Genomic DNA, 26,437 nt, shown 5'->3' with positions numbered 1-26,437 from the left:
AGACAGAGGATGACAACACAATTTGATTTCTCACCGAACAACTTACCAGCCTACTCCTGTTTTAGTTTGCTTATTTTTTATAGATAAAGTTAATTAAGTAAAAATCCAGAATTAATCATTTCAACAACCTGCCATCCACATCAGCGCAAATCCTGGCCAGCAGAGCTATCTACGTATGTCTATACGCGCAGACATAATTTTGATCCATCGATACCGGATATCAACCAGCCTTGGATCCACGGATTGGGTGTGAGAACGCATCGGCAGAGTGCTGAAACGACCAGAGTCATCGGCATCGGTGAAGATCTTCGGTGAGACGAGCCAGCTTACCTATCCTACCTTTCCCTTTTACGCTTGCGTCATACCGTGCTTTTTTCAATTCCAGTGCTTGTGCTTTCGTTGTGACCCTATCGCACGTCGTCGAGTCGACCTTCGCAAAAGTCTGCAAGCAGCCCGCGTCAGCTTCACTGCTAGCTGCCTTGCTGTGCTCGACCGTGGTGGTGATTGCAACTGTGAGTACTTAGCGCCTGCCTTTATTCGATTCGCGAAATGACTGGCAAATATGATTTTGTGTTTCACGCCGCGTTAGGTCCTAATCAAGAAGCGGACTCGGAAACGATAAAACATTTAAACCGTAGACGAGGTTCCGTAAAATGTAGGCTGACTAATTTCAAAAAGTTTGTAAAAACATTTGAGGGTTTAACTTTGTCCGATACCCAACGCACAGAGCTCAATTTACGCATGCAGGGAGCTCAGGGTATTTTCGATGATTTTAGTGAAATTCATAATCAGTTAGAAAGTTTAATTCTCGATAGCGAAATGGACTCACTTTTTGAAACCAGAGAGGTGTTTGAAAGCGAATATTACGCGATTTTAGCTCAAACGCAATGTATGGTGAAATGCTCGGAGAAAGCTAATGAACCTATAGTGCAAGCTTCTAATAATTTGGCGCAAACAGTTCGGCTCCCCGTCATTTCTTTGCCTACCTTTGACGGATCTTATGAACACTGGTTACAATTCCGTGACACATTCGCGTCTTTAGTGCACAACTCGCAAGAAATAACCAGCATTCAAAAGTTCCATTATTTAAAATCATCGCTCAAGGGTAATGCGCTTCTTGTTATCGATTCGCTTGAGTTTTCGGCAGATAATTACGCAATTGCTTGGGAATTACTACTGAACCGGTATGACAATAGTAGATTGCTAGTGCACAATCACGTAAAGGCCTTGTTTTCTATACAATCGCTTAACAAAGAATCGCCGGCACTGTTAAGAAAGTTATTAGATACAGTTTTAAAGAATTTACGCGCTTTAAAATTGCTCGGTGAGCCCACAGAAAGTTGGGACACACTAATTATTTATTTAGTCTCTAAATTAGACCCCACCACCGAACGTGAGTGGGAGCAATACAAAAGCACTTTATTACCAGTGTCGAACGAAAACAAAACCGCGCTTAAGGTAGATGATTTGCTAAAATTCATTCGCGACCGCGCTGACATGTTGGAAACATTATTGGTTACGCACAGCCGGTCCAGCTCACATAGCACTTATCCGCAGCATGATGCTAAAAAATCATACACTCATAACGCGCACACGGCTCCAAAGGTTCACTGTAATGTTGTCACCGAAAAGTCCGTGGACAAATCTCACTCCAAACAAACACCTAACAAAAAATTATGCATTATGTGCAACGGTAAACATCCTTTGTACTCGTGTCAAGCATTCATTGATTTAAGTTTGCAAGATAAATTAAAGTTAGTTCGCGATAAATGTTTGTGTGAGAATTGTTTACGAACAGGGCATGCGCCCAGTGAATGCCGATATGGCCCGTGCAGAAAGTGTAACAAAAAACACAATTCCATAATTCACGAGGACGAGGAGGAAGGTGCCAGTGACAAGCGCTCCGTAGCGTTGCTGGCAACAGACAACGCATCAAAGTCGCCCTCCTCCTCGATCTCTGATAATAATATCGCACGCGCACAACACGTATTGCAGGTATCGAACGCACACATAGACGAAGACTTATACGCGCGATTGTCTTCGAGGCGTCCTGTAATATTAGCAACCGCCATTGTCGAAATTCCAGATAGTTACGGTAACTATCATAAAACGCGAGTGATTCTCGATAATGGGAGCGAAGGTTGTCTAATTACCGAAGCGTTGTGTGACAAATTAAATCCGCTATGTATACAGTCCACAGAAGAACTAAACGGTATCATGAATTTAGCTACACATAGTTCGCGAGTATGTGAGATCGAAATAAATTCACTTGTTACCAATTTTAAGGCGCGATTACAATGTCGAGTTTTACCGAAGTTAACCTCGTCATTGCCTACGTTTCCGAGTAAACGTAATCAATTCCGCATTCCAGACAACGTACGTCTGGCAGATCCCAGCTTTCATGAAAGTCAACCTGTTGAGGTCCTTATAGGAGCTGACATATTCTGGGAGCTCCTCGTAGGGATAGTTGAGATAAGGCGCTTAACGAACGGATCATTTTTAATAAATACCCAGTTAGGATGGATCGTTTCTGGACCTGTCTTCTCTAATACGCGCAATACAAAGCCTATTAATTGTAATTTTATGCAATCTCTTGACGCGACCTCATTAGATAATCAATTACGTAGGTTTTGGAAAATAGAGGAGGTGCAGGTAAATAACAAATCGCACGATTCGCGCAGCGAAGAGGAAATTGCATGCGAAGACCATTCCCGTCTCGAGGATGGTAGGTTTTGCGTGCAACTTCCTCTCAAAGAATCTCCCGAGTCTCTCGGTGACTCATTCGCGCAAGCGAAAAGACGCTTTATGTCTTTGGAAAAGCGCCTCAATCGCGATCCGGTATATAAAGGCATGTACAGCGACTTTATAAAAGAATATCTCGCATTAGGTCATATGAAACGAGTATATACCTACGGGACCCCTAATTACTTTCTGGCCCACCATGGAATTTATCGTGCACATGCACAAAAAACACGTCTAAGAGTCGTATACGATGCTAGCGCCCCCACGACCAGTGGCAAATCGCTGAACGACATACAACGCGTAGGCGCGCCTATACAAGGCGATTTGATTGCTATATTGTTAAGATTCCGTGAAAATAGGTTTGTTGCATGCGCTGACATCGAAAAACATTATAGACAAGTCCTAATTGACGAATCTCAACGCGACTTACAACTAATTTTATGGCGCGATAATCCAAGCGACGACCTTGACATATATCAGCTGAGTACGTACGGCGGCCGCTGCCTTCCTCAGTTGCAGGTGTCTAAAACAATTGGCGCTAGAATGTACAGATCCCGAAGTAGCTAGAACTATTAGAGACGATTTTTACGTAGACGATTTTATTTCTGGATCGTCTACGATTCCCGAGTTGCTACGAATTTGTGACGAAACCGCGAAAGTTTTAAGTTCTGGTTGCTTCCCATTACGAAAATGGGTATTTAACTTCGATTGTAACGATCAACGTTATAATGACGACACGTCAAAGGAATTATCATTAGGCGAGCACGCGCATAGTAAAACTTTAGGTCTCGGGTGGTACAACAAAAGTGACGAATTGTTCTATCACTCGCGACACGAGCCAAATCCTAAACCTGTCACGAAACGCATAATATTATCCACGGCATCACAGGTTTTCGATCCGCTCGGATTATTAAGTCCAATGATAATTATCGCCAAATGTTTATTACAACGGTTGTTTTTATTAAAGGTAGATTGGGACGCAGCTGTGCCCGATGACCTCACGCAAGCCTGGCACCGCTTCGTAAGCAACCTGGCTATTTTACCTAACATTCGCATACCACGTCATGTTATGTGCAATGATCCTATATGTATAGATTTGCATATATTTTCAGACGCAAGCCAATTAGCTTATGGCATTTGCGCCTATTTGCGAACGATTGATAATAAATCAGCTGTTACCGTCCGGTTGCTATGCTCGAAAAGTAAAGTGGCCCCAATTTCGCCTCCTTTGAGTACGCCTCGACTGGAGCTGTCCGCGTGCTTATTGGGCGCTAAATTATATAATAAAATAAAGGGATCGTTCCGCGCGAAATTCAACCGAGTAATATTTCATACCGATTCAACTATCGCACTAAGTTGGCTCCGAATGCAGCCTAATTTACTAAAACCTTTCGTTCAAAATAGGGTTGCAGAAATCCACGAACTAACGAAAGAACATTCGTGGCATCATGTTAGCGGCAAGTGCAACCCGGCCGATTTGGTTTCTAGGGGAGTACAGTTGGACGCACTTCGCTCATCCAGTCTCTGGTGGAGCGGCCCTGACTTCCTTCATGACATTAATTATAATGCTCACTGTAGATGAACTGAGGGAATCTGAGATATTACTCTCGCGCTTATCGCAATTGGAGTCATTATCGGATGTTCACAACGCATTGACAAAGAACAAATGTATCGCAAAGGGTTTCTTAGCCAAATTAAATTTGTTCATTGACAATAGTAACCTAATTAGAGTCGGAGGACGGCTTACCAATTCTTCTAGGTTTGATTACGATAAAAAACACCCGATATTACTTTCTAGTAAGCATCATTTTACTATTTTGTTGTTCCGATTTGAACATAAAAGATTATTGCACGCGGGACCGCAGCATATATTATTCTCGCTTCGCGAGGCCTGGTGGCCCGTAAGCGGTAGGAATCTTGCTAGGAAAGTGGTTCACAGCTGCGTTGTTTGCGTTCGTTTTAAGGGTAAAACGTTAACTCCTATTATGGGTAATTTACCTTCTGAGCGATTAGAACCAGGGTTCGCGTTTGTCAATTGCGCTGTGGACTATGGAGGTCCATTCTACATTTTAAACCGCAAGGGTCGGGGAGCCACAACTGTCAAGGCGTATTTATGTATATTTATATGCTTTGCTACGCGCGCAGTTCACTTAGAGTTGGTTACCGATCTCTCTTCAGATGCTTACCTACTGGCGTTGAAAAGGTTCATTTCGCGTCGTGGTAAACCTTCAAAAATATTTTCGGACAACGGACGGAACTTTGTAGGTCTTATGAATGATTTTTCAAAGTTTTTAAAATCATGTTCGAGCGAAATAAAAGAGTACGCAATCTCACAAAAAATTGAATTTATTATGACGCCTCCTTATGCTAGTCATTTTGCCGGTCTGGTCGAGGCTGGTGTTAAGAGTTGCAAGCATCACTTGCGACGTGTGATAGGCGATGTCAAGCTAACTTACGAGCACTTTAGCACTATTTTGACGGAATGCGAAGCCATTCTGAATTCCAGGCCTTTGAGTCCTTTGTCCTCAGACCCGCAAGACTACACCCCTTTAACCCCTGCTCATTTCCTTGCTGGACGTCCGCTGACAGCCCCTGCGTGCGCTGACCTCAACGACGCTCCCGTGCACCGTCTGTCACGATACCAGCGAGTGGAACAAATGCGACAACATTTCTGGGCCAGGTGGTCGAAGGAGTTCATATCCGAGCTGCAGGTCAGGACAAAGTGGACGCAAAATTTTGACGACCTAAAGGTGGATACCCTCGTCCTAATCAAGGAGGACCATGCTCCGCCCCTCAAATGGAGCTTAGGGCGAATCACCAAGACTTACCCGGGCAAAGACGGCGTCTCCCGAGTAGCCGATATCCGCACATCCCGCGGCACTGTACGCCGAGCTTTTTCGAAAATCTGCCCGCTACCTACGCATGATGATGACTAACTTCACCGTCTCATCTTCACATTGGAAGTGCACTCTTCCAAGGCCGGGAGCTTATGTTACGGCAATACCTAAAGTGCATAGAAACCGGCGGCGGCCCGTGACCTTCAGCCCGACCCGCGCCTAGCGACCCGCGCGCTTATCCCCGGCTGCGATGCGCCCCTACCACGAGTACCATGACGTCACACACATGTCATCGCGTCATGCCCCCAGCAGCCAATGAGAGGCGTGCATCGGACATGTCGTGATCGGCAGCCAATAGTGTAGCGGCTCGTCATCCCTGCGCGCACCAATGAAGACAGAGGATGACAACACAATTTGATTTCTCACCGAACAACTTACCAGCCTACTCCTGTTTTAGTTTGCTTATTTTTTATAGATAAAGTTAATTAAGTAAAAATCCAGAATTAATCATTTCAACAACCTGCCATCCACATCAGCGCAAATCCTGGCCAGCAGAGCTATCTACGTATGTCTATACGCGCAGACACATGCTATGATCATTCATGTAGCAACTATAGTAGGTATGACAGCGCTATTGATTAAATTTACGTGTGCGTGTGACTCATGTGCTTTATTTAATACGACACTATGAACCCACCTTTCTTCTTTGGTCGGATTCACAACTTTGTAGTTTTTGGGCTGCAAATTCACATCATTCGAGTTGGTAACAGGAACGGCTATACCTGAAACCTGGCACAAAGAATCAGTTTTCAAGTAAATCATTAAAATAATCAAATAAACGTACTATGAAACTTACCAATAGATTAGTTTCCAGTCTGTTTATAAGTAGGAAAGTCGATGTCACTCCCAAAACGTTAATCTCTTCTTTTATTTCGTAGTGCAACGTCAGGAACGCCACCTTAAGTTGTAATAAACGTAAATTGTTAAATGTCTGATGCATATAGGATGTAAAAAGGTGTGGTTGCGAATTGATATGATTCTTTTTCAAATAGTAGTTGTAGTCACTTTGGGTACGAAATCCTAAGGCGGATCAAGGTCAAGCTTTACATACTGCTACATTATGCTGAATTACGGCGCGCAGTGTGCAAACGCGATGCCTTGTGTAACTATCTTAATCAAACAAAGGTAATCAATATAAAAATTGGTTGAAAATTCGTTTAAGTGATACCTTCTGGTTGCAGTGTATGAGGAACGGCGCGGGGTGGTCGAGAGCGACGCAGCCGCGCGGCGGCGAGCCGTACCGGCCGGGCTCCTCGGCCCACACCTGAAGCTGGCCGCTCACGAACGTCTCCCGCCCCATTTCCATCGACATGAACAATGGTTTCTGTTTACACGAAATCACCGTCAGATAGATGATGTATTTAACCTCTTGGAAGCCAAGATCGCCTAAACTCGTTGCGAAAAGTCCTGCCCACAGCGCCAAGAGCGCTTATCGTCGGTGCGAATAAAAATATGTATTTTTAAGCTACTTTTCAGGAGACAAAAAAAACTGTTTATTTCCCTGTTCGTAATATATTTTTTGCACTAGTATTTTTTTATAATAGACTAACGGTTTTTACATGATACTTATGAAGAAAATATACAGTTTTTTAACCTAAGGACAGGTATAGAAATGAAATAATATGAACAACTAGCTTGTTTGTTACAATCCAGTAATTTTTTCACTATTTATGAATATTTTCTTAAGATTGGGGTCAATGTCGGGTAAAAATGTCCACAGAATATCGCCATGTGCAACATTTTCGCCATTATCTTCGACGGAAAACAAGGCATTTAATTTCGTTGTGCTAATAAATCACATAGATATTTTTTTGTGCAAATGTTGTTCTGTGTAAACAATGGTTGTATCATTATCACGCCTATATATACTTACGTCCCGCTCACTGCACGTGCAATATAGGCAGCCACGTTAGCACAATGCGGATTGGGGACTCCACACACACCAATTGATGTATTTTATAATTATTGAATTTATTATTTGAAAACATTCAACGATTCTGCGCCCTCGTTAGCCTCGTTTGATAATTAAATCGAATCAGAACTTAACAATTTACGCAACATTACGCAAAAATACCTGAAAAAATATGATAGATTATTTGCTCCTGCTCCTACTGTATGTTATGGTATGGCGTACACTGTCAATGTAACCTTCATAATGGCTCGTTTGTGTCCGTGATTTGGGCATATGAGTGACATTTTTTTATATGACGGTCGGCGATCTAAGACATTTTTTACAATAAAGAATATCGATCTGCAGCGAGCAGCCGCAGTCACCCTATTCAGCTGGCATGTCGGGTACGGACCTGCAGAAGGGCGCTCGGTACGGAAACCGCGGCACCGGGTTCTAGCCGGCACAGCGGCGCGGCGTCGTGCGCGCGCAGCGTGAGCGGCACGCGCGCCGCGTTGCACAGCAGCGCCACCGGCCGCAGCGAGATCTGCAGCGAGCAGCCGCCGCCCGCGCGCACTGCGTCGTACCGCACCTGATAGGAATGTATTAACACTTACAACACAACGACATTTTAATTTCTAAAAGTTTATTGTTTTTTAATATTTTATATGTGATATATGGATTCTGAATTGTCCGAAATAAATGTTTTTTTTTTAACAGCCGGATGGGCAACGACAGGAGCCTTAGTTGCAGGGTTATTTTATCACCCATCGGGTACAGAATTTTTATTTATTTATGTAGTAAAAATATGTACGAATATGGCGGCAAATGATTGAAGCTAGAAGATACACTACATACTATTTTTATTCCCAAGCAAAAGACAGTTGACAAATATACATGACCTGGGGGTTTTTAACCTAGTTACAAACCAAACTTGCCTCGAGGCAAACTAAATTGACATGAGATTGACAGATAAAATGATACCAGGAATAGCAAAGAAAAAATTGTCACGAGTATATGTCGATAAAATGATATTGATAAGTAAGATATTGCAATTACTACCCATGTGATAATTATAAAAGGGTCACAAACGATTTCGATTTATGCATGTTACAAGAAAAGTGGTTGATTCTATTGTAAGATTGTGACGTTACCGATTAAAATCAGGAGGCGCGAACGCGATAATGTCAAATTTCGATGTTAGTACGCAGGTTTGGGTGCAAGTTGTTTATTTCTGGAAGGAAGTGTGGAGAGTAATCTTTTGTCCTTTAGTGAAGTCATACGAGATGCAATGGATAATAAGCATCAAGTCGATGCAGTCTACACAGACTTTGCCAAAGCGTTCGACAAAATTTCTTACAATACGCTTCTGGTGAAACTCTGGAACCTTGGCATCCATGGGGATCTTTTTCGATGGGTGAAATCTTATATAGAAAATAGGTCCCAAAGAGTTGTACTCGGAGGTTTTTCATCGGCTTTCAAAATAACCACCTCAGGTGTCCCTCAAGGGTCCCATTCGGGCCCATTATTGTTTATATTATATATAAATGATATCACGGAGTGTGACAAATTCGAAAGCTCTTTTATACGCTGATGATACTAAAATATTTCGAGTCATTAAAACAGACGCTGACTGTGCCCTACTGCAGGATGATCTAACTAGTTTTGAAACGTTTTATTTTGTATGACATGTATGTATGTATTGTGGACTTAATAAATAAATGCTGTTTCGTTTTGAAATATATTGTATTGAAAATAATCTGTTTTTAAATAGTGACAAATGTTCAGTTATTACTTTCACTCGGAAAAGGGATCCCATTGTATTCAGTTACCGGAAGGGCTGTGCGCTGTGCGGCAGTACTCTAACACGACAGCATAGTATACGTGACCTATACTAGGGGTGTTAATGGATGCAAAACTAACGTTTAACCCTCATATAGATCATATTTTAAACAAAGCATACAAACTATTGGGTTTCGTTCTTCGTGTAGCAAAACCTTTTCGAAGACCTGTCACTTATAAACTTCTTTATAATAGTTACGTTCGCAGTAGATTGGAATTTGCTTCTGTAGTGTGGAATCCTCTCTTTAATGTCCATAAGACCTGAATTGAAAGACTCCAGAAAAAGTTCGTTAAAGCACTGGAATTTCGAGTGGGTCGTAACTATGTAAATTACGCTTCCTCGGCTACACATCATAATATCCAGCCACTTTCACTTAGACGGTCCTGTACAGATTTAGCATTTTTATTCAAAATTATTAATAATGTTGTAGATGCCTCCGACTTATTACATAAAATTTGCTTTCGTGTCCCCTGTAGGAATGAACGTAGTTGTCGCAGTAAGGCATTATTTAGCATTCCTAACAGCAGAACAAAACACGCACGGCATTCGTATATTGGGCGCGCGTGTAGGCAGTACAATGAAAAATGTATGGACGCAGATTTGTTTAGCAGTTCATTAGGCTTGTTTAAAAGAACTGTATATTCTTTATTAAAATAAGGGTGAATTGTTGCAAGCAACCCGATAGTAAGTACTTGTAATTTCAGTAATTTAAGTCTAAGTAAGTAAAGAAGTATAAGTCTTTTCTCTTTTTATACATTTATATACTATTGTTATTAGTTGGTATACTATTGTTATGATTATGTACAACTACTAGGTACTACAAGTTTGCACTATTTATCATTACTTTTTAATTGTACCTCGATATGTGAATTAGGAAACTATAGGTCTATAAAAATCAATTTGTAGCTGTTAGCTAAGTTGCTCATGTTTATTTTAAGACTGTTTGTTTCTCAATAAAAAAAAATAAAAAAATCTAAAGCTCGGTTGTCGCCATAAATTTAAAATTGTTGATTTAATTTTGTACATGTGGCCGGTGGATGAGATTGACGCTTATTTAAATTCTGACCAAATTGTCAAATTGAATGTCCTGTTTGGGGGCTGATCTTTACAATCAAAGCAATAGGGATCACCGAGACGATTTAATTTTTGCGTCCACACGGCCACACCACACAATGTAATTGAGGAATTGATCAGATTCTGCGAAAAATTTCCCCGTTTGGGCTGGCCTTATTTATAGTTCGAGCCAAAACATTTATACATTACATTAAAATATATTTATCCAATACCCTTGTCTTTATTACATGCTATAAAATTGCACAATTTTCGAAATACCAACGAACATTTGTAAAACTACATAAAGAAATACTTAAACTTATATTTGAACTGACTTCGCAACAGAAGCGCCTTAGCGGTGAATTCTCGTGATATTCTCTAATTCGAACTTTTTTGAAAATATCGATACGAACAGCACTGGCCAAACTGTGGTATCATTTGTACATATTGACTTGTCAATTTAGTTCGCCTAATTCTGGAGGCAACTTTTAACCGTGACATCGCAGCGTGGTTGCAATGACGCCGGGCTCCATGGTCCCGACCAATGGGACGCGACTATAGAATAAGGCCAGTCGGTAGTCACTCGTCGCGCCGACCGGTCAAACCTACACCAAAAATAGACACTGGAGTGGGCTGAATGTATAATAATTAACCTAAAATATATCAAAATCTCATTGAAATACATTTAACACATTGAAATATTTAAAACTCGTTACTCACGTAATTAACTTGGAATATCGCTGGATATGTTCCGATCTGTTTGTTACCTGCGACAAGAGCAGAGCAACACTTGCTGCTACAGTTCAACGTACAAGGCGTAACGAGTCTTAACTTAACATATTGATCGACATACGAACTAAATTACGTGAGTAACCCCGTTTTATATGTCAAATATCATGACAATGATAGATGTAAATCAACAATAGGCTTATACAGTTCAGTTGTCTCACCATTCACGAATCTCTTCAACGATTTCATTAATGTTGTTCGCCGGCACCCGTTTGTCGAACACTGAAGTGTTGGTCACACCATAGTGCAGAGGAATCGCCTCGCGGGTGACGGGATGCTCCACGTCTCTGTAAGCAATAGGAATTATACATTCTAACTACTAGTAATCAGTTAAACCTTTTTTTTTTCAGAAAACTTAAGAGAAAAAAAAAACAACTAAACGTCACATCGTTGTCAAATGTCAGGATCAGGATAATTTAGGAAAAGACAACTTAGAACAGACCACATCTAGCGCACCTGATCAAGGGGACCAGACCCCAAGTAAAAGACAAGACATACATGAATCACATGATACACAAGCTAATATCACAATCGGTAAGGGGCCCTTACTTACGGCGCAAAATAACAAGTTTATTTTAATTCATAAATAAATAGAAACAAGACATTGAACATACACAGCTCGAGCAATGCTGAAAATTCCAGATGAATATTATATGATGATGAGTATTGAACAGAAAATATACATTTGAACTTATTACTATAGCTTGAATCGAAATTGAAAACCGCCAAGCACACCGGCAGTGTGCTTGTCCGAATCAGCGTGTGTAAGAAACGTAATCCAGGGGGTAAAATTTAGATGATGTGATAATTATATTCCTAGCGTTCCTGGTTTTTAGCCATGGCTCGCTAAGGGATCCTGGGGTTCGCTCGGCAGCGGCTCGGTTCTCTCAAGATTTTTCCTTCACTGAAAAGAGAGTGGTGAGCGAGTCTGTGTCGGTGTTGTATAGAAGTGTATGTGATAGATTACTTGTACTGAAAGGACAGCTGGTGGCGCGCCGCGGTTGTGCCGGGCGCCAGTAAGTGCGTGCAGGCGCCGCGGCCCGGCGCCGTCTGCACCAGCGGGGACGGTCGCGACGCGGTCTCTGAACTCTCTTTCTGCGTTGACACTAACACCTGAACAAAACGACTGCCATGAATGGGATCGTATTTCACAAACCTTAGTTTTGAGACTAGAAAAATACAAAAGCTCTTAATACTTAAAAATCTGGCAAATCTATAAAACAACTCGCCAATTAACAGAGGAGTTCTACGCTTTATAAAAAAGGCATAAAATGCTACTCTCGTCTTTTGCATGAAACTACACCGGAACCGCCAAATGCAAATTTAGCGAGCCAAGAAAAGAGCTGCGTCTTCTTGTTTTTTTTTTTGGCGCAGTTGCATATTAGAAACGGAATTGCAGCCAAAAAACTCTAATATAGAATGTCGAATACTAACGTCAGTGTCGAGCGGCAGGTGCGAGCACAACACGTAGAGCGGCCAGATGGCGGCCAGCACGCGGCCGTCGGAGCGCGCGCGCACCACGCGGCACCACACTGACACGTACGCCGTCTCGCCACCGCTCGGCACTGCAAAAGAAGCGTATCAACCGTAAAGCAAACATTCACGCCTAGGTCACGCACGCTCCGAGCGTGCACACTTAAGCTGACGCCGCCACCCCACACGTTTAATGCCTCATTTACACTATCGGCGATGAACGTTGCTAGTATCATCGCGCAAGCATCCACATGATCGTCTGTACACTGCAACCACCCAGCGATTCCCTTTGATGCGTGCCCAAAAATCCGACAACTCACGGGTCGCAGGGGACTGCCGAGTATGGCCAGTCATCGTCTATTATCGTCGATGGTGTAGAGAGGCCATTATACACATGTATAGCGGTCGACGTCAGCGTCGTGTTGTGCTTGCGTTCCGTGGCACTCGGGTCAACCAATATAGGTAGTAAAAATAGGCCACGCACACTATACACCATGCATACACGTGAAACTACCAATGTCATTTTAAATTGAGAATTAATGTACACCCCAGGCCAAAAGTATGGAAACAACGTTGTTTTCTTTAATATCTCATGTTTTTGTTCTATATATTTGTAAACAAAGACTTACATTAGGCAAACCCATAAGACGCTTAATATCAAAACATCCTAAAATATTGTCAAAAAGCTAAATAAAAAGTAGAAAAAAGTTACATAATTATACCTACCCTTTAATTACATGACAAAATGTTGAATTGGCAACTATCACAGCCAGAGTAATTAACTTTTAAAATGTTCTATTCTTTTTTCTACTCGTCGAGTATAATCTGTGTATTACAACTTCACATGCAACACTACAACCTTACTCTTTTCAACGTTGGATAGTCTATGACACTTCCGACTCAAGCAATAAGAATTTTTTCTACTCGTCAAGTATAATCTGTGTATTACAACTTCACATGCAACGCTACAACCTTACTCTTTTCAACGTTGGATAGTCTATGGCACTTCCGACTCAAGCATAAGAATTTTATTGATACGGCTTAGTCAATTATAAAAATTTTCAAAATAGAACTTCATACATTTCGATAAAATATTTCTTGTTTAAGGAGACTCGATTCAATGCAAATTAGCCTACTTAAACAAGCTGCTGCGTCGCATCTGCTTTGTGATTGGTCGGCTAACAAAAACATTTTATTTTATGTTGTAGTAGAAACAATTGCTTCATAAGTCAGAAACGCGCATGTGATACCCTTCATGTAGCAACATCCATACCCTACTATATCCGCTTAGCGTTGCTTGTTAGTCTCCATAGGCTACGGTGGCCAAAATCGAGAAAAAAACTGTTTTAAAATTGAATTTAGCAAGGAGCAGGTACCAGGGCCTCATGAGTTCTGAGGAGGTGTCGTTGACCAACCCGCCAGGGGCACGGGGCCCGGCGGCCGGGGCGCGTACGAGTATGAAGGTATCGCGGGCTGCGGCAGCTCGCGTATTTTAGCTGTATAGCTGTGTGTGGTTTTGGTTTGGTTTGGTGGTATGATTCTACTAGTTGAAAGTATTATTTTTTTGTCTGGTAGAAAAAGTATTGTATACAATAGTGATATAATCAAGCTTTTCAATCTCGTACCTTACTTAAGCAACTCAGCAAGCTTCGTTGCTTAAACACGGTACTCGACTGAAAAGCTCTCTATTATATCACGATTGTATAATAGCGGTTTTCGTAGGGTATGGATGTTGCTATATGAAGGGTGTCACATGCGCGTTTCTGACTTATGAAGCAATTTTTTACTACAATATGAAATAAAATATTTTTGTTGGCCAACCAATCACAAAGCAGATGCGACGCAGCAGCGAGTTTAAGTAGGCTAATTTGCATTGAATCGAGTCTCCTTAAACAAGAAATATTTTAATGAAATGTACTTATGAAGTTCCATTTTCAAAATTTTTATACTTGACTAAACCGTATCGATAAAATTCTTATGCTTAAGTCGGAAGTGCCATAGACTATCCAACGTTGAAAAGAGTAAGGTTGTAGTGTTGCATATGAAGTCGTAATACACAGATTATACTCGACGAGTAGAAAATAGTATTTTATACAATCGTGATATAATAGAGAGCTTTTCAGTCGAGTACCGTGTTTAAGCAACGAAGCTTGCTGAGTTGCTTAAGTTAAGGTACGAGATTGAAAAGCTTGATTATATCACTATTGTATACAATACTTTTTCTACGAGACAAAAAAATAATACTTTCAACTAGTAGAATCATATAGGTAAACAAACCAAAAGTATACAGCTAAGATACGCGAGCTGCCGCAGCCCGCGATACCTTCATACTCCCGCGCGCCCCGGCCGCCGGGCCCGGCGCCCCCAGCGGGTTGGTCAACGACACCTCCTCGTAACTCATGAGGCCCTGGTACCTGCTCCTTGCTAAATTCAATTTTAAGACAGTTTTTTTCTCGATTTTGGCCACCGTAGCCTATGGAGACTAACAAGCAACGCTAAGCGGTTTTCGTAGAGTATGGATGTTGCTATATGAAGGGTGTCACATGCGCGTTTCTGACTTATGAAGCAATTGTTTCTACTACAACATAAAATAAAATGTTTTTGTTGGCCAACCAATCACAAAGCAGATGCATTGAATCGAGTCTCCTCGAAATGTATGAAGTTCTATTTTCAAAATTTTTATAATTGACTAAACCATATCGATAAAATTCTTATGCTTGAGTCGGAAGTGCCATAGACTAACCAACGTTGAAAAGAGTAAGGTTGTAGTGTTTCATGTGAAGTTGTAATACACAGATTATACTCGACGAGTAGAAAAAATACTATTACCAAATTGTCAATGTGTAGTATAAAATCCAACGCTTAAAAGATCACACTTTTCTATTGAAATACAAGCTTGTTTTCATACTTTTGGCCTGGGGTGTAGTAGTTTTATCTTACCTTTAACTAACCACGGCACGTTTTCTTTTGGACATTCCTTAAGCGGTATGTCACCTGACCAACCGGTGTCCTGCGTTGTAAACTTTATTCTGAAATTTGTAAAAACGTTAAACCATGTCAAACTGTAAAATGACTTCGCATACCATATTTTAAAGCTTGTATATTCCAAAATTTGTTCCAAAGTGACGTGAGTTGCGGCCAAGAAGTCAAAATTTCGATTTGATTGTCTATTCAAAAATGTGTACAAAACAATATACCCGATTCTTAAATGTATGGAGCAATGTTGGCACTTGGTGTATGTATGTACCATAATAAATAGGTATAGATGCTGGGCAACTTACTTAAGCACCATTTCGCAGTCAACACCGCACAGGACGCTCCGGCCGACGGTCTCGGCGTTCAACTCCCCCGAACACACTGAACGCCACGCTTTCGTACTTGAATTCTTCGCTCGCACCTTTGAATGAAGCGATCAGCATGTACATTAAAAAAAACTGCCAGTTAATAGAAATAGCTGCATGATATTTTTACCTCAGCAGCTCGAACAAGCCTACTTTCGTCACTCCCTGGAGTGAGGAAAGTGCGACTTTCCTCACTCCAGGGAGCGAAACAATGTAGCTTTTTTAATTTAGTTAAGGCCATGAACTTCATACTTTTATTACATTTTTTTTTATGGTACGGAACGGTGCGGTACGGTACGGTACGGTTCGGTCTGGTCCGGTCCGGTCCGGTCCGGTCTCGTCTCTCTCGTCTTATCGTATCGTACATATTATAATACTTTGTTTCTCTGTTTATTCTGTGTAATTCGAAATACATTTTTCACCTCAGCAGCTCGAACAAGCCTACTTTCGTCACTCCCTGGAGTGAGGAAAGTGCGACTTTCCTCACTCCAGGGAGTGAAACAATGTAGCTTTTTAATTTAGTGAAGGCCATGAACTTCATACTACGGTACGGTACGGTACGGTACGGTCCGGTCCGGTCCGGTCCGGTCCGGTCTCGTCTCGTCTCGTCTCGTCTCGTATCGTATCGTATCGTACATATTATAATACTTTTTTTTTCTGTTTATTCTGTGTAATTCTAAATACATTTTAACCTTTAATATGTTCCCACTACTGAGGTGAAAAATTATGTGTGCAACACGAGAGCAAAGTTATTTTACATCTCGTATTTTTGAGTCCCTCGCTACGTTCAAGATTCTACCTTAGAATCTTTCGCTTTCTCGGGACTCAAAATAAACACTCACAAGAAAAACCAAATTTCCTCTCTTTTTGCACAAATAACTATTAGCGCTCTGGACTAGTATTAGAAAGTTAAGTAAATACGATTAAATAAATAAAAACTTTTTCTGAAAAAAGGAAACCGACTTCAAAAAGGATTACATACATACATACATATAATCACGCCTATTTCCCGGAGGGGTAGGCAGAGACCACGGATTTCCACTTGCTACGATCCTGACATACCTCTTTCGCTTCCTTCACTTTCATAACATTCCTCATACACGCTCGCCGGTTTAGGGTGCTCTTGACCTAGCCTTTCTTCAGGATGTCCCCGATCTGATCAGAGAAAGTCCGCCGAGGTCTGCCCCTTCCAACTCCAGTTTCTACCTCTCCCTTATACACTCTCTTTGATAGCCTTCTTTCATTTATTCTTTTCACGTGTCCAAACCATCTCAACATACCTTTCTCAATTTTTGTCACTACATCTTCGTTCAGTCCACACTTTTGCCTTATCACACGAAAAGGATTAATAAAATATTATCCTTTTTTAATTATATGCTTCACTAAACTTGCCGTTGCCAAGCCAAATTTTGAAGCATGCCATGATTTGGTACGATTCGATAAGGATGCGGCTGTGTATGTACGTATTGGCGCAGTACGTACCATGTTTGTCGGTACAATAGTATAAATCAGAAGCGTTTATTTGCCGTCGTATTTTTTAAAGAGCAATTTATACTAATTTTCGAACTGCCCAAATCCATAGCACGCAAGTTTGGGATTGGGACCGAGTTAGTTCCCGTCCCTTATAAACAGAACTTCATTTCAAAATATAAAGCAAATCAAGGACCATCTACAAGGCTAAACCTTTTCACCTTCGTGCCAAATTTCACCTAATCCGTTTAGTTGTTTAGTCGTAAAAATGTGACAAAGAGACAGACAGAATTACGTTTATAATATTAGTACAGTTGTAATGGGATTCAGAGACATAAAGCTGATTATTTATGACCGGTATTGTTACTACTTGACTTGGCACCGACTTCAAAAATATCAGTTGGTAAAGCATATACTTAAAAAAGGATAATATTTTATTTTATCCTTTTTAAAGTCGGTTTCCTTTTTTTTAGTAAAAAGTTTTTATTTTTCCGTTAAGAGCGTGACGCCTGAATGAAAAACATATTTAATCGTGTTTAACACTAAATTCGTAAACTTTAATAAATAATCAGGATTTTCCTCGAGTCCGTCTGTCCGTCCGCCACTGACCCAATCCCTCAACCCCTCCATCACTCAACCTCACAGGACATCAACCCCTGATCAATGAACTCCTCGACCCTGAACCACAACCCTTAGACCGCCATTCCCCGACCCCTTAACTCCAAACCCTAACCCCCGACCGACCCTCAGTCCCCGACCCATCAACTCACCGCCCCCTCAATCCCCTAACCTCGTAAACCCTGACTCGTCAATCCCCAACCCCTCAACCCCCAACTTCAGACTCCCCAAACACCACCCTCTACCTTCACCTCTCACACCTACCCCTCACCTCTCAGTCTGTTTGGTCGTTTCCAACACTACCTACATCAAAAATCAAAATACACCCAATTATAGGAGGGAAGTTCCACATTTCGTTCGTGTGGTCTTGATCGTCAGTAGCCTTACCACGACTTTAACTTTGACATATTCGCTAGCGTGTGCGAAACTTACTTACTATGCATCTCGCTCGTACTGGCATATTAGTGCGAGCGAGATGTATAAAAAAAATTAATTTACTAAGACGTTAGCGAATATGTAGTGTCAAACTCGTGGTAAGGCTACAGTTGCACTAAATCAAATTGGTGGTTTTCGGGAGGATATGCTTGAGTTACTTTAGAAAAACCAAAATCACCATACACGTGCCTTTAAAATTTGAGGAGTTCCCTCAATTCCTCATAGACGGATGGATCAAATCGGATCATGGGTGCCAGAGTAATCGCTGAATATACTACATTTAAAATCATCATTATCAGGGGTCATGGGGGGGGGGGACACTAGGAATATAGTTAACGTCAGTAAAGATGGAGGATGACGGGGGTAATTTGAAGAAACAGAAAAATTGCGTAAAGGAGACTTCCGATTATGGAAACTACGTCACCGGATGGGCATGAATACAACATTGAGAAGGTTGCATACAGGTTGCATATACCTAATTTGTCAAGACCTTTCTTTATTTATAATGTACCTGGGAACTGTTGTTTATTGCCACAGTCTTGTCGCGGCCAAGCTTGATCACTACGGCTTCCGTGGACCCGCGCTCAGTATACTAGTGTCCTTCATGAGGAACAGAACCCAAGCCGTGGTAGGGGATCGAGGAAGAGTACGGTCTGCAGAACAAAGCAGCGTAATGGGAGTTCCACAGGGCTCCTCTTTGTCTAATACACGGTTTACGTTGCTGCTCAACGATCTACCGGGGGCTCTCGATGAAGGCGAAGTATTTATGTACGCTGACGATGTGACCGTAGTGATCACAGCACCGGACGAACAATTACTAAAAATGACTCTAAATGATACCGTTAACCGATTACACATTTGGTTTGCGCAAAACGGTCTAGCACTTAATACGGAAAAGACCTGCTTCTTACGCGTCAGCCTAAACGGTCACCCTAGTGCTGACCTAGAGATCCACGCGGGATGCACAAAAATAGAACAAGTAACGACCACTAAACTCCTCGGCTTTGTACTTGACAGCTCTTTTTCTTGGCGGGAACATATCGATAGTGTATGTGCACGACTAGGCCGAGCATGTTACGCATTGCGACGTCTTGCATCGACGGCTAGCAAAAATACAGTTAGATCGTGTTATTTCGCAACCGTCCATTCGATACTGTCGTATGGCACTGAGCTGTGGGGCCGAGCATCGGATTTTGATCGTGCCTTTCGAATGCAGAAACGCGCAGTAAGAGGCATCGTAGGTATCCGTAGTGACGAATCAGTCCGCGATCACTTTAAAAACCTGCGCATTTTAACCCTACCAAGCCTAGTTATTCTCCAAATCGCGACCACACAAATTTAAACGTAAAGGCATAGTGACCTCGCATAATCTACGAAGTAATTCACACCGAGACCGTCTAGTTACACCGCTTCACAAACTCTCAAGATCAGAGCAGTCGGTACTCGGTATACGTCACAGGTCACAGGCCGTGCGATATGCAACCGCCTCCCGTCCCAGATAGCATAACAGATGCACCGTCTCACCAATCCTTCAAAAGGGATTTACAATTGTGGCTGCTTCTTATTCTTATTGTCAGACAAAAATAAATGTCGTAAACAGAAATAAGCTTATTTTTTCTCTAAATATTAATTTCATTTAATTTTAAAGTGTAACCGAGTAAAATGGACCAAGCAAGCATTAAACACGAGAATAGGGAAATTAGCCTCCCAATATTACAACACCTCTTGGCTTAAAATTTTAATAGTGCTCAAGGCGATGCCGGGAGGTTTAGATATTCCCGAAGTTAAAAATGATATACCATAATTGGCGCTCACGGCAGCTAGCGATGAAAAGACTAGCTATGAAAAATACCGAGGACATTGTGCAAAAAAAATCATGCGATTTGATTCCGCTAAAGGCACGTGGAATGAACTAGAGCGCATCTATGGAGGTACCTGCTTAAACAAGTCATACTACCTATGCCTGAAATCCTTCAGTTACAAGATGGATCCGAATTATGACATCATTACTCATATTTAAAAAAATATCTGGAGCAAACTGTGTACGGAGCTACAGAGCGTGGCGTGGCGTAAGTATTACCCCAAATTCTCCTAATGTGACAATTATTGCAAAGAAAATGGATATGTGTAGAGTCAGAAGCTGCAAGGGATGGATTCAACCTACTTAGTAAAGGATGTCCCAAAAAGGACGCAAGATTTGAAATTGATGAAAAAAAAATTTTTTTTATTCGTTATAATACATTTGTATATAAAATCTTGAAATACATAAAATAGGGTTATATGTACGCACTCTTTTGTCAAAATTTTCTATGACCATTTTGCATACATGCGGCTGAATTTCTCCGATGCAGCGTCGAATTTCCTCTTTTAAAGCATGAGTGGTTGTGGGCTTATTGGCATAGACTTTAAATAACCCTAAAAAGAAGTCTAAAGGCGTTAAATCGCAAGATCTAGGGGGCCAATTCTGATCACCGAATCGAGAGATCACACGACTAGGAATTTTCTAACGGTACCCGCCAAACTTTCATTACTTTTGAAATATTGTTCAATAATAAAAACGCGTTGATCTTTCGTATAGTATAACCCGCCATTTTTACAAACCCTAAACATTCAACTGTCAAATAGAGTACCGGCCAATAATATATCACCTTTGAGTGTTTTTGTACAGTCGCCATCAGATATATCGGAGCGGCCGAGGTGGTCACAGTATCTGAACACGCACTCTAACGCCTTGACAATAGAGGCGTGTTCAGATATTTGTGAGCACTTCGGCCGCTCCGATATATCTGATGGCGACTGTATGAGGTTCTATAGAGTAAACAGTATAGGTTTGTTTGTAGATTGCATATTTTATTTACTAATCATTTTATACAAATATATGATGAATATTGCAATGAAATACTGTGAATTACAATAGGATACTGAGCATATTACTAAAAAACATCTAGTAAAAAAATGAAGTTAACAATACATTAAAAATTTAATAAAATTTAATAAACATTATTAAAAGCCATGTTGATTGTCCTAGTTTACTTAGTAAAATCTCTTTCACTGTTCCATCGAGAAGGTTAAGGCACTTACGTCCCATTAGTACTAACGAGGCTTCCACTAAATATAGAAAAAACAGTTTTTTGTGCAGGGCAGGCAAGACTTTAAATAAAGTTTTGCTTAATTTAGACTTCGATATATTCAATGATAGCATATCTGTAATAAGAAAGAAATTAATTGCATTTTATATGGGTGATACTTCTAGCGCAGGTTCGGGCTCGGCTTACTAAAGTTGTCCTTTATAGGTGTATTTGCTTTTTGTTTTTTTATTTATTTTTTGTTTAATCTTTAAAGTTTTGTGCAGTCAGCGGTTGAAGTGCATGGTTACTTTATGAATGAATTCCATTCCTGATGTGTCTATGCGGTTTTGCAGCTGGCAGTACACACTAACCTTGGCTTGTGCTGTCGGTACTTGTGTGTTGAACTGAATTTTAGTTATATTTGATTTTTGTATATTTAATTTTTATAAGTGAGAACCTGTAATTGGCTCTGTAATTCTATTGTAGCTTTAAAAATGTTTATAGCTGTTGGTTTTCCATGTATGAAAAAAAATAAAAATAAAAATAAAATAAAAATAAAAACCTCTATGAAAATGTTTCTCATCGCCCGTACAAAGGAATACTACCTAAAGCAGTGAGGTGGAAGTCACTCACAAATATATAAAAAAAGTTATACCGTAAAAACATGGAGGTGATATATTATTGGCCGGTACTGTAGTTTTTTTTAGGGTTGTCAGCACTAAAATACAAAAATGGCGGCAAATTGAAACCTTGCGTCCTTTTTGGGACACCCGTTACTTACACCTGCTCTTATTAGGTAGTATCTTCGTATGCCAAATTGAAAGCAATAAAAATACTTACTTTACTATTATGTTTTTGTTAAATTAATTCCACTCTATAAAACCTTTTCTACATAATATTAGGTCTACTTGGACGGTTTACAAGTCATTTTTTTTGTTTGATATCTTGTAATCAAAAATATTTTATAAGTTACAAGAAATCAAAATAACAATTGACTTGTAAACCGCCCAAGTAGACCTAATATTATGTAGGACGAAAGTACACGTACGGATGCATATGTAGATGTGCACGCACACATACATAGTTAGTTTCGGGAGCAAATCAGAGATGGTGCTTTGAAATGAGTTTCCACAATATGCTTCAAGAGGGCTCTCTTTCTTTACCTTATTATACTTACTTTACTCTTTGATCATTATCATCAAAACAATCATCATCATCAGGTCCACTTCATGAAATTGGTGGTTTTCGAGAGAAAATGCTCGAGTTGCTTAAGAAAACACCCAAATCACCATACATGTGTCTTTCTGAAAATATCTGAGGAGTTTCCTCAATTCCTCATGTATCCCATCATCAGATCAAAACCACATTAATGTGGGACCACCTTGGACATAGTTCCTTTTGAACAAAAAAAGAATTATTCAAATCGGACCACGGGTCTCGAAGTAATCGGTGGACACCAAACCGAATACAGAACCTCCTCTTTCTATGAAATTTAAGTCGGTTAATTAATTAAATAATAATTAAGAATAAAAAACACACATACTTGAGAACATCTCAAGCCCCTATTTCACCACGGTGACAGGTGCGACAATTGTCGACATCACTGTTACTGACGCTTACCATCTGGCGGGCCGTATTCCTGTTTGCCACCATCATTGTATTATTAAAAAAAAACTTTATTATATCGGCAAAAAACAGGTAAGTTTATGACGATGATCATGACACAATATTGTCACAAGATTTAAAAGAATTTTCGGTAATTCTTGACAGGAAATGAGTTCTATGTCGGAATTTCTTGAAAATTGTCGTGTTTCTTGTGACAATTGTCATTAGCTTCGCAAAATAAGAACTTGTTTATTGGCGATATAATGGAGTTTTTTTTTATATTAAAATGTTGGTGGCAAACAAGCACACCGCCCGTCCGATGTTAAGCGGTTACCGTAGCCTATAGAGGCCTGTGACGTCAGTAACAGTGATGTCGACAATTGTGGTGGAATAGGGGCCAGGTGACCACCAAACTTACTAATTCGCAATAAGACTTCCGGTTCGAACGCCATCTTGATAGTAGCCTCGTGATTAATTCCTTTGTTTTTTTGCTCATTAATATTGTTTAAAGTGTAATATCGATAGCTTTATTATACAATAATCTAATGTGGTAGTGTGCAGTGAATGGAGAATTAATCTCAAAGCGTGTTTAACCACCATTTTGGAGTCAACGGCCGGTAGTCCACGTGCTTCTCGTAAAATCCAGCTATCGGTTTTACGAGACAACTACAACAACCACCGAACAGCGTCGTGCTCTAAGAGCATTTATTTTGTTCCTACCCTTTTACGTGACATTGGCTACGGGCAACACCGCCCTCAAGTCCATCAAGAAAAGAAAGAAAGAATTCGCAATAAGAAGGATTTGTTCAGGGCTCTGTATGATCTGCTTAACAAACACTGAGACTAACCTTGTAATGCAGCGGCCGGCGCAGCGCGTTGGCGAGCACAAGGCGGCCGGAGAGGTGCAGCGTGCGGCGTGCGCCCGCCACGTCGCCGCGCACGTGCACGTACACGCCGCCCGCCGCGTCAGCGTCCGGCAGCCGCACGCGGCTCTCGCCCGAACAAAACGGTATACCTGCACGACAAGAATAACGACGGCGTTATTCATACGCATTTGTTAAATCTAAAATGTCATCATGAGATTTTGTTTGTTATAAAGAAAACGCACACGCACACGAAGGGTTCCGTACCATTATCTATAAAAACGGTCACCCAACCAAGTACTGACCCCGCCCGACGTTGCTTAACTTCGGTCAAAAACCACGTATGTTGTATGGGAGCCCTACTTAAATCTCTATTTTATTTGTTGTTATAGCGGCAACCGAAATACATCATCTGTGAAAATTTCAGCTGTCTAGCTATCACAGATCACGAGATACAGCCTGGTGACAGACGGACAGACGGACAGCGGAGTCTTAGTAATAGGGTCCCGTTTTTACCCTTTGGGTACGGAACCCTAAAAAAATGAAGTTCTCTAGAAAACCAGTTCCTCGCTAATTACGCTTTTCCTTGGCTCAATCTTGAATCTTTTAAGTAAAAAATACTGCTGTAGTTTATACAATACGTAATACTTACTAGAGGACCATTGCAAGTCAGTAGACGGCCCCGCTAGAGCAAATCGAATTTTGAACGGTGCATTCGGAGATGGCCACCTGAAACGATGGAGAATTTGATCAGAAGCAAATTACAAGACGTTTTAATTATTTTTTCTGCAACTCTTTTATGTTAGGAACAGAATGACGAAAAAACTAAATGGGCTCAAAAAATAAGGGTTTTAAGAGACAGTACCTTGTAATGTAAGTGAGATAGGGTATCCTGGGAATATCACGCGGTGTATGGGCCCGCTGTTTCTTCTTTTGATCTCTTTTCTTCTCTTCCGGTTACAAGAAATATAGATCCTTAAGGCAGACACAGCTAAGGTTTGTGCTATTATCTTTGACTTTACATGTTTTTAACGCGGAGGCGCGTTCTGTCGGCCATTACGGTAATTGTCGAAGTAGTTCTCAGAAGTGAGGTTATTTCAATCGGAAGTGACTGAATGACATTTGAATGGAAAGGAAATACGGGAGAATGAAAATAATGTAAATTTTACGTACAATGTTGCTACATGAAACAATATATTCCTAAACAGTATAGGTTCGTGTTTTATAGGTATAACGCCTAGCGCCGGACTAACGGGTCCTATTGGAGCAGCTGTTTTAGAGCCACAGCGACACGCGCCGTCCAGCTGTAGTACAGTACGTGTGTTACCGGTAGGCGAGCCTCGCGCCAGGCCCCAGCGGCGCGATCTCCTCGCAGCCCTCCTGGCCCACGCGCAGCGCGCTTGAGCAACTGTTGTAGAGCCACAGCGACACACGCCCCTCTAGTTCTGACACTGCACTCATGTCCGCTTCGGAATCAATACAACTGTCCAAATCATTCTCTTCATTTTCCGTGGATACGTCTCCATTGCACTGAAATTCCAAATTAGTTTTACTAGGATAAAACACCTTAAAGAAATTAAAATAGATAAGTAAGTGGTCGGACCGCGTTGTCCGAAACGTTACAAGGAAAAGATGGATGATTCGCGGCGGTTACATCGAGCGCACCTTCCATATGATCGTCACGCCGATCATACAACATAATTTAAAAAATACTCATATTTTACTGGAACCTGAATTTGGACCATAGTTGTAAGTTGTGGACTAAAGTTACCTGATTTGACGGTATGTATATGTTTGAAAGTAAATACCTGTCGTAAAATTGGCTCCCAGTCCTCGGCGAGCGCCCGCAGCGTGCCGAGACGCGGCACGTGCAGCGCCATGCGCACGCACTCCGAGCACGCGCGAACTCGAGCGTGCGATACAGAAACGTTGCTCGGTACGGAAGCGCTCGCTTGCACGCGCGTCGACACCACCAGCTGCTCGAGCGTGCCCGTCGAGCAGTCTAGGACGTCGCATCTGTTTGATACAATACGTTTGAATGTTTCAACACAAGACTATGCATACAACACTGACCAAGTTGTAGAAGTATAAGAGTGCTCATCATTTTTGCCAGCATAGGTGTATTTACACAATCAGAATAGTATTTTGTGCAACAGGTGCATAATAAGGGTTCTTGAAATTCAAGGGCCAAAGTTACAAAACAAAACTGGGCCTGATACTTAGACTATCTCAACCATTTAAAGATCCAAACACCCTAAAAGTATTATACTCCTCTTATGTTCGCAGCATCTTAGAGTTCGGTAGCGTCGTCTGGACCCCTCAATATACAGTTCACATAAAAATAATTGAAAG

General features: G+C 41.2%; 2 protein-coding genes across 2 annotated transcripts in view; one reads left to right on the top strand and one right to left on the bottom strand.

The window, feature by feature from the left end:
• LOC134753720 (uncharacterized) overlaps window positions 1-26,437 on the bottom strand; it is a 190,881-nt gene that overhangs the window by 38,764 nt on the left and 125,680 nt on the right. The window contains exons 54-67 of the mRNA XM_063689659.1: window positions 25,894-26,101; window positions 25,413-25,615; window positions 24,738-24,814; window positions 24,071-24,237; window positions 15,967-16,082; window positions 15,626-15,714; window positions 12,647-12,777; window positions 12,180-12,325; window positions 11,374-11,499; window positions 10,917-11,028; window positions 7,943-8,119; window positions 6,808-6,963; window positions 6,436-6,537; window positions 6,277-6,368 (exon numbers count right to left, since the gene is read on the bottom strand). Of these exons, the coding sequence (XP_063545729.1) occupies window positions 6,277-6,368; window positions 6,436-6,537; window positions 6,808-6,963; window positions 7,943-8,119; window positions 10,917-11,028; window positions 11,374-11,499; window positions 12,180-12,325; window positions 12,647-12,777; window positions 15,626-15,714; window positions 15,967-16,082; window positions 24,071-24,237; window positions 24,738-24,814; window positions 25,413-25,615; window positions 25,894-26,101 (1,902 nt within the window). The remainder of the gene's footprint in view (window positions 1-6,276; window positions 6,369-6,435; window positions 6,538-6,807; window positions 6,964-7,942; window positions 8,120-10,916; window positions 11,029-11,373; window positions 11,500-12,179; window positions 12,326-12,646; window positions 12,778-15,625; window positions 15,715-15,966; window positions 16,083-24,070; window positions 24,238-24,737; window positions 24,815-25,412; window positions 25,616-25,893; window positions 26,102-26,437) is intronic.
• LOC134754747 (uncharacterized) lies at window positions 75-5,678 on the top strand. Its single transcript, XM_063691088.1, has 4 exons — window positions 75-311; window positions 386-2,652; window positions 3,710-3,830; window positions 5,272-5,678. Exons 2-4 carry the CDS (start codon window positions 550-552, stop codon window positions 5,676-5,678), a joined length of 2,631 nt encoding a protein of 876 aa, XP_063547158.1. The 5' UTR covers window positions 75-311; window positions 386-549.

Source organism: Cydia strobilella, chromosome Z, assembly GCF_947568885.1.
Source record: "Cydia strobilella chromosome Z, ilCydStro3.1, whole genome shotgun sequence".
In the NCBI taxonomy this organism is placed as follows: Eukaryota; Metazoa; Arthropoda; class Insecta; order Lepidoptera; family Tortricidae; genus Cydia; species Cydia strobilella.
The sequence above is the reverse complement of the archived record's forward strand: the minus strand, read 5'-3'. Positions and strand labels throughout refer to the sequence as shown.